The sequence below is a fragment of the Lissotriton vulgaris genome, chromosome 4_1 (genome assembly GCF_964263255.1).
Source record: "Lissotriton vulgaris chromosome 4_1, aLisVul1.2, whole genome shotgun sequence".
NCBI lineage: Eukaryota > Metazoa > Chordata > Amphibia > Caudata > Salamandridae > Lissotriton > Lissotriton vulgaris.
This window is the reverse complement of record NC_141691.1, coordinates 667,098,749-667,111,866: the sequence shown is the minus strand read 5'-3', so window position 1 is coordinate 667,111,866 and position 13,118 is coordinate 667,098,749. Positions and strand designations below refer to the sequence as shown.

Below are 13,118 nucleotides of genomic sequence, written 5' to 3'. Positions count from 1 at the left end.
TGATGCCCTGATGAGAGTCCCAGTACCACAGGCCTGGGTCTCGAAACGCATTGGCATCTTTATGACACAGAGGATTTAAAATTGTTTTTGTTGTATTTTGTGAGGGAACTGGTACAAAAGGTTGTATGTTCTTACAACGATCTCCGTTGTAACGCATGCCTTTACCACGCATGCGTTACAACGGAATGGTAGTTCCATGCTAATCCTTCTCCACGTATTTTTCCGTGGTGACGTCATACGTCGTAAAGAGGAAGCAGTTTCTTTTTCCGTTTCCTCTTCTACGACGCCGATTGCCAGGCCATCTCGACTTGAGGTTAGTTTTATTTATTTTTTAGGTGGGGATTACCCCCCTTACCCCCCTTTTTTAATTGTACCCTTTACCACACATGCCTTTACTACGTACCTCGTAGTAAACGTATGCGTGGTAAAGGCTTTCGTTGTAACCACGCATGCAGTGTAATGCATGCGTGGTTAAGGTTTTCGTGGAAACGGCCTCGTTGTAGTGGCCGTTTCCCGGTACAAAAACCATTCCCCATTTATATACTTAAATCATTTCCCCGTGTTCGAAACTTGGTTGATCTAAAACTCAGGATAGCCACAGATTTATTGTAGTCGTTACATGATATGATGCAAATGCAATAAGGTTATGTTGTTCAGAATTATTGTACATATTAATGTTGTGTGTTTATGATTATTGTCTTTAGTGAATTACGAGTATTGTTGTATGTCATTTGAAAAATAAGTCTTTTTTCACTTTTCACGCATTGGAATTTTTTTGATAAAAAAACATTTGAAATCTAAAAGGAGTGTTAAATAAATAATCCATTCAAACAGAAAAAATAGTTGTCTGTTTGTTGCTCTAATGCAATAAGAGCATAAGGTGTGACAGAGCCAGGTCCCTTTTTGTGTTTTCAAGTTTCTAAACTTGGCTTTTTCAAAATTGGGCGTTTGTGGCGTGGGTTTGGCCGCAGGGCAGGACTGAGGCCAAGCCCTGCACCCAACCCCCTTAGGCAGCCAACACCACGCTGGGCTTTGGGATTGACAAAGGGCCTGCGTCCAACCCATTCCCGCAGGCTTTCTCCCAAGTGAGGCATCTGGAGCTTCCTTTGCTGCAGTGCCATGGTAACCTGGGAATGTCTTCTCTGTGGTGGTAACTTAGATACATGAAGGGTTTTGGAATATTGTATTTCAAATGTGCTGAAGGTCTGTCTGTACCTACTGGCTGGGTCCTGGATGGGATCTTCTTCCTTTGGATTAAACCTCAACTTCTACCTTCAACCTGCCTTGCGTGATCCTTCTTGCTGTTTATATGGATCTTACACCAAGCCACTTAGGTCCTCAGGGATCCCATCACTGAAGTCTTTTTTAACTGAATGGGGCCCTCACCTCCCAAACCGAGATGAGCCCTAGGGAACTTATCCCCCGGGTCTAAAAGCAAATATGTTAACAGGAGGGGGCACCCAACCTCAAGTCAATAGTGGCCCGAGAACCCCATTCCCTGGAGCCAAAACATATATGTTAAGGGGAGAGGGGTGCAAGCCCACCCTTCCCGAGCCTTAATAGCCGTAGGGACCCCATAGCCAGGACCCAAATTGCAATCAAAAGGGGGAGGGGAAACACACACCCTCCCTTAGCCTTAATAGGCCCTGGGCTGCCTATCCCCTGGGCTGCGCTTAACATTAAAAAGGCAGGAGTGCACACAGCCCCCCTGCCCAGACTTTTGTGGTCCCAGGAACCACATACCATGGAGGCTGTCTTACTTCCAATTTCAAATGAAGTACTTTAAAGATTCTTTAAACAATTGTAAAGTATATCAACAGCTATTCAACACAAATTATTCCTCTGTGTATCTGAAAATAATCATTATTTCATCGATAGAAAAGTGTTTTCTGGAAATAAGTACATCCGACAGACTGACATATCCCATTAATGAACACAGATACAAAACTGTGAGCTGAACAAAAGAAGTTGAACATCTCTAATCTTGTAATTTTCACAGTGCAATACATGAACTCAACACGGCCTGACTAAAAATGAGTACACATTCAAAAGTATGTGTCCTAGGAACCAACAATTAGATGGTCTATGCCAGTGCATACTCAATAATGTGTGTGTTGGAGTGGTGGTAATGTTAATGTTACATCTATACTACTATTATAAAGCGAGAACTTGCACCTTTTGGCCAGGTAAACTCGGGAACCACAGCGCCAATCTACACACCTGATACATCTATGAAAATTTCAGGGTGTGTAGATGGACATGGGCTGTATAAATAAAAAAAAAAGTAAATAAAAAAAATTAAGTTTGTAAACAAAGTAGTCCCCTGAAAGTAGCGCCGGCCAGGACCTAGCGCTGGCCGCGACACGACGTGCGTGATGACCTCGACGCGACGTGCGTGATGACGACGAAGGAGGAGCGGCGTGCAGTGACGAGCGGCTGTGCAGTGAGGAGCGGCGGGACAGGTAAAGAAAGGGAAAGTTCAGTGCGAGACTGTGTGATGCAGGGGGAGGCAAGAAGGAGGCAGCAGTAAAGGAAAATGACGGAGCGTGAGTGAGTCGGGGCGGGAGGGGGGCGCGAGTGAGTCTGGGCGGGAGGGGGGCGTGAGTGAGTCGGGCGGGAGGGGGGCGGGAGTGAGTCGGGCGGGAGTGAGTCGGGCGGGAGTGAGTCGGGGCGGGAGGGAGTCGGTGCAGGAGGGGGTCGGGCGGGAGCGGGTGTACTGTCCCCAGCCCCTTTCTGCCCCAGGCAACGCTGGGGCGGGCTGCTAGTTAGTAATATAAAGTCACAACAAAGACTTTATTAGTGCAACATTCTACTTACCAATGTGCAATTGCTGGAGAAGCTAAGAGGATCAATAGATGCAAGTTGGTACAACATTTTGCAGACGATGATGACGCATGTCCAAACAGTACACACACTTGATGCCAAAGGGCGAAACTGGGAATATGGCAGAGCAAATGCCCAGGATATCAAAAACACATAGTTAAAAAGGGAGACCTGAAAAACATAAAAATTAAGAAAATGTCTTACAATACACATTACAAACATTAATATTCTTGTATATACTAAGATAACATAATTATCACACTTGTGATAATGTCTAGAGTTCTGTTTGATACTCAGCCTGTCTTTCTGCTCTTATTCCCATACTGAGTCGCTTTACAAATAAATATTTTTACTGCTTCAGATATTTGAAAATGTACCACCAAATAACATTTCATGAGATTGTTTAATATCTATATGAGGTTCTGGCAATGTGTTCTATCTAAGTGATACCAGATAACAAAACACTACAGCGCACATGGCGGCTGATTCACATAATCATTGAGGAATACTTGAAGCAATTCTACAGATGCAGTGAAGTGCCTCCTCATTACCTTTTCATGTTCTTGTACATGCCTTTGTGGAGTGGCTCCAGAACATCAAATATTTTCCATTAGTATGCAGCCCTGAAGATTTGGAGTGCACTCCACTCCAATGAAACACGTGTCGGCTGGCGCAATAAAATAAATTGCTTGACACACCAAACTGCCCCTCGTTGTTGTTTTGAATAGGACCAAAGAATTATCAAATATTTGTAGTTAATTTGTGTGTGCATAGGTATTTTGTCTTACAAATTGTAAATGTATACTTAGGCATTACATTGTCTAGGAATTGTGAGGGTCACCCCTTACCGGTTAGCACCACTTCATCCCAAACCATTCCTGTAAACCAAACCAATATCCAGTGGTGCGCAATCTTTTCCCTTCAGCTAAGTACCCTGTTCTTGCTTGAAACAGCTGAACAGAATTACACCAAATTCGGAATGAATCTAGATTTTGTTCTGAAGATTGTGCTATTTGTGATTTAGTGTAAATCTGTTTAGTAGTTTTTAAGATATTAAGGGTCAAACAAATATAGATATTTGGACAGTTGGGCTTAAAAAAGGAGCATTCTGATTGACCCAGGAAGCTTTATTTTCATTCAGCCATCTCACTCCCATGGGAGTCAGACTCATGCGAGAGTGAGCACTCTGATTTTCTGCCAGCAGCATGAAAAAAATGTTGCTGGCAGCCAATGCGGCATTTGGGCAAGTAGGAGCTGGTGTATCAATATTAGAAATAGCAAGTCACAATTAGGAAATCCCTATTCCAAATGTATGAAACTCATAGAGTTTCATTCAGCAATCCCTATTGAGTGTGGGACCACTGCCTGCTTTTAACAAATGTTTTTGCAACTATTTACAAAGAGGAAGAGGTCCCTTGGAGACACCTTCCCGTTTGTGAATGGGTTACCACCTACTGAAGAAGGCAGTAAAATGTACATGTTTAGCAACTGCATTTCAGTCAATAAACATTCTTAAATACCACTGTGATTCAGTATTAGGAAGGGATGCCCTAAACACACCCTTTCCTAATACTGAATAAGTATGTATTCACAATTCCAAATTGTGATTTGTTTTCTGTTTCTGAATCGCAATTTGGGAATGATACATACCAAAATGCATTTTTCCATTCGCAAATGGCCCAATTATCAGAATCGGCCCGTTTGCGACGGGAAAAATGCTCGATACATCTGCCCCTAGTCACCAGTCCAGGAATTAAAAAAATTGCACAAGGGGACCGAGTAGGGATACCCTGACCCACTAGTTCCCACAGGCAGGACCCAAAGGGACCCCATTTGGCCAAAAATGAAAAAATCAGTAATAAATGCGAGGCTCTTGCTGGAAAGAAGAAAACATAAAATGACAGCTAGGCCACATTTAATTATCTTATTCTCTAGGGAGTCTACCCTTGGGTTGGATTTCATGAAGGGGAGTGAGACTGTGTGGGCCTCCAAAGGCCCTGGGGAGCCCACCCTGGGACCAAAATAACTTTTTATGAGAAGGGGGCTGCATGGACCACCTTCCTGAGCCTCAAAATGCCCTGGGGTCCACCTCGGGGGCCGATTACTTGAAGGGAAGGGGGGCCCCCCTCCCTGAGCCAATAATGGCACTGCGGATCCTATCGCCCAAGGCCAGCTTAAGAGCAAGGTCCCGAGGAGCCCACCTCCAGGACACAGCGTTTTTTCTGCCCACAGCGGTGCAGGCAGGGAAAACCTGTGTGTGCTCTCATATGGCATGGCATTTCCAAAACACCCAGCAAGCGGCAGCAAACACGGTATCTGCTTCCAGCGGGCGAGAGCTTCAAAAATGCTCCAGCTTGCTGGGAGCAGAATTTGAATCCATTACCCTGCCTATGCTGATGTGGGCAGGGAAACAGATCTAAATATTGCTCCCACCCATGGGGAGCAGCATTGAGAGCTGCTCCATTATGACAGGAGCAATGCCAGTGTGGTCTGGATGCAAGGAGCTGGCTGGGGTTGTGGGGTTCCCTCAACAGCCCCCAACAACACTATGGTGGGTGCTCTGAGTGGCACCAGGGCACCCACCTTGCAGAGTGCGGGCCAAGGGGGATGGGTCCCTGGGGTCAAAAGCAGCCTGGCGAGGGGTGCCACATGCCCCTTCCCCCCTCCTGCTATATGACCTGGGCCCTGTGAGATTTTGTCCCAGGGTCGGAAATCAGCTTGGGGAGGGGGCTGAGTTCCCCCCTCCCTTTCAACATAATGCTGGGCCAAAGGGATTAGTCCCCGGGACTGAAACTGGCCCAGATAGGAGGCTGCATGCCCCCCTTCTCCTAAGTAGGACACCGGACCCTGAGGATGGGTTCTCGGCCCTGATAGTAGCCAAAGAGGTTGGGTGCGTGCCACCTTCAAATGAAAACTGTGATGTGCCCCCCGAAACAATAACTGCAGGCGCCCTGGGATGAGTTCCTCAGAGGCCAAAATCAGCCCAGGAAGGGGGACCATATGCTCCCTCCCTCTAACCCATACTGGCAGGCACAGAGGGAGGGGGTCCCCAGGGCCTAAATTGGTCCAGTGAATGACCACATACCCCCTCCTTTTAAAAAATAGACACAGCTCTGGGATCTCTAGGGCCTAACAAGGCTTGGGGAGGGTGGCCACACCCCGCCCCATTAATTAAAAAACAAATGGCCCTGGGGGATGGGGTCCCTGGGTCCAGGCCCTATGGCCAGCCCCCCTCTGCGCACCGCTGAAAGCCATGCGCAGTGCTGGGTTGGCTGTGTCTGAGGTGTTGGTTGCAGAGATTTCGGCAGTGCTCAGTGGGGGGTTGCATTTACCTATGGTAGTTAGTATTACTTTACGTTAAAAAACCTTAGACGTTCACTGAAAACCACCAAAGGTTACAGTAACTTAATGCTTAGGTGTAATAAAAAGATCATTTTTTTTGCTGTTATTTGAGATGTCATCAGTGGTGTCATAAATGACGTCATAGAAAATGTCATGAGTGATGTCATATGTGAGATCATAAGTAATACTAAACTATATTCAGCTTAACAGAAAGATACAGGTACAGATATTCCCTAGGGCACACTAACTAGCATGCTTTTTAATATTCAAAACATTAGAGTGATCCTTCAAGGCATGATTTAACCTTTTCCGTGCTCATGATGAGCTGAGCTCGTCATGAGGCACAGTGCTCCAGTGCTTATGACGAGCTGAGCTCGTCATGAGCTGTGGAACGCTCACACGCGGGGATAATTCCACTGCTGTGCTGAGCGTTCCACGGGAACGGGTGTGGTCATGACGAGCTCAGCTCGTCATGAGCACACGAGCACTGTGCCTCATGACGAGCTGAGCTCGTCATAAGCACGGGGGTGCTGTGCGTGCCCCCCGCCCCCCAGCACTGCGGGGGAATTACCCCCGCTGCGAAGGGGCTAAACTAAGAGTAGAAACACCTCATTATTACACGAAGAGAGTAGCTAATATTTTAAAGGGAGGTTCAATAAGAAAACAAAGCTCTACTACCATCCTACCCCCCAGATAATTCCATAGTCATTTGGTATAATTACACATAGGCCATAAATACCAAACACTTACTTAGTTAATTGAATGAATACCTGTTAGACATCCTTGACTTTCAGGTTGGAACTGAAAACTGCTGTTTTAACAATATAGAAATCCTACTTTCTGGCACATTTGTCACAGTTAAATAATCAGATACCAGTACAGTACTTAGCATGATGGTGAACAGCTTAATGAAACCAGATTTTTCCCCTGCCAGGGTAATCACACCTGTTGAAGTTTGCACTCAGTAAAACTCCTTGAAACACCACTGACTTAAAGACTAATGCACAACTTGTTTTGGAGAGAAATTAACATGTGTCTGAAAGAGAACCTGACAATGGTATCTGAACACCTTGTTATGCTGACTAATGATACAGATTATGCTGATTTATTATGTGGCGAATGACACAAAAGGTACCTGAGAGTGCACAATACTCTCCCCAACCAGGACTGCAGTGTTTCCTACTGTGTGAACAAGCATGTCCCTATTTCTCTACTGAAATTGCAATACTGGTAAGAACTAACGACTTTGACCACAAATGACATCCTTAACTTTTTGACTTTCAGAAGCACGCCTTCAAAATGGATAGATCTATGTGACTTAATGAAGGCAGATCTGCATCCTGTTGGTGAGTTGTGTTTGAATATGGTTGCCTTGAAAATCAAGCAAAATATGAATAAACCCAGGCATTGTGCGAAGACAGTTAACACTGATCCTCTTTTCAGCTGGAAATTGATGGAGGTGATTGATTTAATGGAATATGCTTTTTTTCCTGATCCTAATTACATTCCAAACAGGTTGAATTTTCACATGCCTACATCATATCCTCTTTTTATTTGGGTGGACATAGTGCTCTCATACAATCATTCATTCTGAAAAATCATCAAGCAATTTAAGGTGGCTTGTTCTGTCAAATACTACTTACTTCTTTCACTGTGATCCAAATGATGTAGGAGGAAACTATTTTGATAATATGCAATTCCAAAATCCACCACACAAAAACCTGAAGTTTATGAAAATATTCCAGGAATTTTAAGAAAAGCACAGTTAGACGGTCAATCACAAGATGCCATTTGTTCTTTAGATCTGCAAATGTGAGACAAATACAAAGTATTTTGTAAAGACACATTAACCTCTTGAAAAACTGAACATATTCAAATACTACACAGAAAGATAACATATTTAATGTGTCTACGCATAAGTTAGAATGATGAGGTGGGACACATAACTAAGATTTGATACTTGTAAAGCTCCACTAACGTGGTAAGTTTAAGCATTAGACAGATGTATTTCAATCTGGTTTTCCAGCAAGCATTTAGCCTTATTTTCAAATACACTGATATAGGCCACTTCCTTAGGATATACCAATTCAATAAATCCTAACATATCCTCTCTTATGTCATATTTCTTGAACTAACGTTTAATTTGAAATATTCACTATTTGAGACTAACAGAAGGAAAAATAGCAAGACGAGAAAATGAACGTTCTTGTTTCTCTGAGAGAGGTGGTTTGTGTGCCTGTGGATCCAGAGTGCCAATTTATTTCATAGATGAGTGAATAAAACTGAGATTTAACGACTTTCTCTCATGGATACAGTGGCATAGCCTATTTGTACCTTGGCTGACCTCCCTCTTGTATGTGTCAACCTCAAAGCTGCTAATCACAAGACAGGACCGAGAGATGGGCCATTGCCTGCACCTCCTCCCTGGTCCCCATGTCCCCTGAGGTCATCCAACACAAATCACAAAGGAGTAACTGTCCCAGGGCAACCCAATCCTATTTGCAAATCAGTAACCTACTTATTTGAGATTTGGTAACTGATCAATGGTTGCTAACGCAATTGCGGGTGTAGACCATTAAAGCATACTGTACCTAATTGCAATTAGGAAAGAATGCCTTTTTTATGGTCATCCCTAATTGCGATTCAGTATGTGAGTATAAGATGCTTTTACAATCTGCAAAATGGGTTTTAATTCTCTTCAAACTGTGTTTGGTTTTATATACGGTGAGAATTCAATAAACAAGTGTTCTAAAAAAAGAAACACTACTGCAATTCCATATATATACACACACATACAAAAGTAAAATTCTGCGGGCATGGTCTTAGGTGCTACACAGATATATTCTCTTGCAATTTTCAGGAAACCTTTCTATCACTAAAAATAACTTACCACTGTGGATTAGAATTCCCAGCTAATATACTCTGACACATTCTCCATAAATTAGTTGTTGCCATTCTATAGCTCCTTGAATGCTCCCAAGTAAAACAAATCAGGAAACAGAGTCACTGACTGGAATCTCATATAATAGAAACTGCCTCTGACTTGTGGACATGGTGGTTGAGGCCAGCATAAATTCCTGTTTCTTTTAATTTCTACATAATAAAACATTATGACATTTTGGATCAATGGGTCCTCATGTGGAGCTCTTTGCTTTTTGAGGCACATGCTTAGATGGCTAATGCTTCCCTCGATGTTCACAGTATCAAATTGTGTGTAATGTGGCAAAAATGCACACATGAAGTAGAATAAATCTCCCTAACTGATATGTTCTTACTATGAGCTACAGCCACTTGGCTACATGCATGGGACTGGCGGAACTTTAGACCAGTGGTAAACTTCCACTTACAAATTCAGAAGCGACACACCTGGGCAACTCAAGCCACAACGCTGCAGAGAGCAGCCAGTTTGAATGAAAGAATATGTCCCGACTATCGACGGAATCCCCGAAGCTCTGAAAGCTCCTGCAGCCAAATGGCTCAAAAGCTATTCAGGGTTAATAAACTATATTCAAGCATTAAGGTTAACAGAATAATGAACAGAAGTAGTACATGATGTGGCCTGGAATAATGGCTATCACACAGTTGTACCAGTTTGTAATTTTCACATAGGTTTATTTTTCAGTTTTCACCACACTACCCTAATCTTTCCTTCTCTATGTACATCGTCTTGGAGAAAATAAATATTTACCTATTTTCTGACGCATGACGTGGTGCATTCCATTTACAGACTGTTGAACATTTACTACTATTTGCCAGTATCGAATTTTCCAGAAAGTTTGACAATTTTGGACATTTTCTTTTTACAGTTTTTACCTTAACTGCAAAATGCTGGTTAAACATTTGTTGTTTTCCATGAAAGAGATAGTGACAGTTAGCCATGTTGTACACCAGTATGGCTGCTGTTAAGCATGACTGAAAGTGAGTGGTATAGAGGAGAGTGACATAGAGTGGAGTGTCATAGCATTGAGTGGTGAAGAGAGCAGTGGTGGGAAAAAGGTGGAGTGGATTGTTGTGGAGTGTGCTGGACTGGAGTGTTGTGGAGTGTTGTGGAGTGGAGTATGGTGGAAGGGCATAGAGTGGAGGGGCATGGTAAAGTTTCATAGTGTGGCGTAGAGTAGAGTGTCATTGTGTCATGTAATGGTGTAGAGTATAGTAGATTCATAGAATTGCTTCGAGTCATAGAGTGGAGTGACATAGAGTGGTGTAGAGTGGAGGGGTCCATAGTGGCACAGAGTGGAGTAGAGTGTCATAGACTGTAGTAAAGTAGGTTGGCGTAGAGTGAAGTGGCATAACATAGAGTGGAGTGGCGTAATGTAGAGTGGAGTAAAGTGGAATGGACTATTGTGGAATGGAGTAGAGTGGCATAGTGTGTTGTGGAATGTCATAGAGTGGAGTGTCATAGAGTGGAGTAGAGTGGCCTCGGTTGAAGTGGCACAGAGAGGAGTAGAGTGAAGTGTAGATGGGTTGGAAGGAGTAGAGTGCCGTAGAGTGGAGTAGAATGTCGCAGATTGGGGTAGAGTGAAGTGTCGTGGAACGGCATAGAATGGAGTGATGTAAAGTGTGGTGGTGTAGTGTGGAGTATTCATGATGTGGTAGCGCACTGCCATTACAGGCAACACATTCTCAATAGAAATGGCCATTACAGTTTTACTGATAAAACTATACAGCACACAAATAATAAGGTGTGAGTATGGAATCAACCTGTGTACTGATTTGTTTTGATTGTATTCAAATATTTGTTTCCACCACACTTTTGAATTACAAACAAATTGGCTTCATTTGTGCTTTCCTAATTCTGATATGTTATGAAAAATTAGCACAGTTCATTTACAGACATTTAAATGTTTTTGTGTGCTGGAAAAAACCTTTATTTTCCAGTATGGACAAAATTGTCACATAAATCCTCCCACTTTGAAGTCAGAAAAAGAAAAGTAAACACCAAGCTCCCTCGGAGGACAGAGCCTGACATTTGACCTCTGTCTTTGAATGCACAGCAAATGTGGCACGATAAGAACAAAATGTAAAGGCCTGTTAAATAAAGCGAGGACTTGTGGAAGAATACAAGATTTTCTCCTCAGAGGGACAAAGACATGCTGGGAAGCCTAAAACAAAAAAAGCCAGCAAATAAAAAGCCAGAAAATATAAGTTACGAAAGTACAAAGCAAATGGTAAGCAATAGGCAGAATGCATTCTCAGGGATGCTTTCAGAATACCCACAATTATTTGCACAACCAGACGCTGGCCTATCTGGTACACTTTGACCTAAGAAACCAGCTGCTGTACTGCAATGCAAAAAATCGCCTATGCTGGCATTTGAAGCACTGGGGGAAGAACACAAATCTCTCTACCACAATCTTCTGTGTCGAAGCTACTGGATACTAAATCCAGTCCAGTTAGAAGAACATGGTCTGAGGCTCTTCCCTTTCACAGCTGATCTTGTTACTGACCCCCCATGGAAACTGCCCTCTACACCAGAGTGTGCAGACCTGAGACTGTCTCCGTCCCACCCTAGGAGTGACCATGGGAAGGCAGCAGGACAAGTGAGAGCAACACTGATGTTTTTGGTGGTGGGGATGTTCATGGACATGCTCTTGGCGACCAGTTAGGGGGTGGGGAAGTAGCAACAGTATTGATGAGTCAGACCTAATAGGCTGCATCAGTGTAACTCTAATCTTAGGGCAACACGTTTGTAAAAAAGCTGAAAGGGCTTGGCAAAAACTCAACAGTGAGCTGTAGAAAGATGCTTAACTCACCAATTAAAAGTATATAAAAAACAGATGCAACTGGTTAAATCACAATTTCGTAATGAAAGGATCACTACAAAGGAGGTGTTTAAAATATATACCTTCAAAAGACCTCAATCAGTCAGATCAATGCCTCACAAGAAATATGCAATAATTTAGACAATGTTTAGTAAATTAGAAGAGGGGGTGGATTGCCCCTCTGCAATGTGTCATGTCCAGTTCAGGGCCTTTCACCCTCTTCTGCAGTTAGCTGGACCCATTTTACAATGGCCTCCTATGATGACATCCTTTCAACTTGGACCAACCACTCTGTTTAGTACCTTAACACCTGCCCGGTCTCTTGTCTGAAAAATGTTTTCGTGACTATGTTACTAGTAACTCAGGAGCTTTGCAACTCCTCCCTATGGTTGGGGCAGTCACTCCGCAATGGAGGTCAGCCATTGGGATTCGATTCCTAAAGAAACCCTCATTTGCCCCCTTTAGTCTTGGCTGATATCTGTCCTGTATCATTACTCTCCATGATGGGCAAAAGTTTGGAACAAGTAATTACTAGACAGTTGGCAGGTTTCTTTAAGGATAATCAGCTCCTCCGACCCACTCAGTCAGGTTTTAGGAAGGCGGTTAGTCCTGAAACAGCTTTGGCTAAAACAAGAAATATTATTTGTTTAATCCTGGACAAAGACAGTTCAGCGGCTCATGTACTATTTGATATGTCAGCCACTTTTTATACCATCTCTTATGCCATTTTGTTAAGCATGCTGGCAGGTCATGGGGTGACGGGCACCATATTTAAATGTTTTACATCTTCCCTAGATGGTCAAAAGCAGACTGTATGGACGGGTCATTTTCATTCTACCATGATGCTCACAGCAGTGGGAGTGTCACGGGGCTCCGCAATGAGTCTCATGTTATTTAATCTGTATGTCTCTCCCTGGCTAATTTAATCAAAGACTTTAGTTATCGTTTCTGCACCTATGCTGATAATTCACAGCAGATCTTGAGCTTGAATGGTGACCCCGCCTGCATTGCTACCAGCATGAATACCATTTCGAGCTGGAAGAGGTTCAATCGACTCACCCTGAATGGGCATAAGACAAAAGTAATCATGTTTGGTAATCAACGTGTGGAGTCACAAAGGATGGTCTGCAAATGTGGCCCTTCCTCCCATTTCAGTGGAATTGGCAAAAAAGGAATAGTTTCTTACCTGTA

The 13,118-nt window shown here is 43.3% G+C and overlaps 1 protein-coding gene across 1 annotated transcript in view; it reads right to left on the bottom strand.

The window, feature by feature from the left end:
- The window catches only part of PIEZO2 (piezo type mechanosensitive ion channel component 2), a 1,150,823-nt gene that overhangs the window by 336,533 nt on the left and 801,172 nt on the right, over positions 1-13,118 (bottom strand). The window contains exons 19-20 of the mRNA XM_086964934.1: positions 7,809-7,969; positions 2,818-2,994 (exon numbers count right to left, since the gene is read on the bottom strand). Of these exons, the coding sequence (XP_086821060.1) occupies positions 2,818-2,994; positions 7,809-7,969 (338 nt within the window). The remainder of the gene's footprint in view (positions 1-2,817; positions 2,995-7,808; positions 7,970-13,118) is intronic.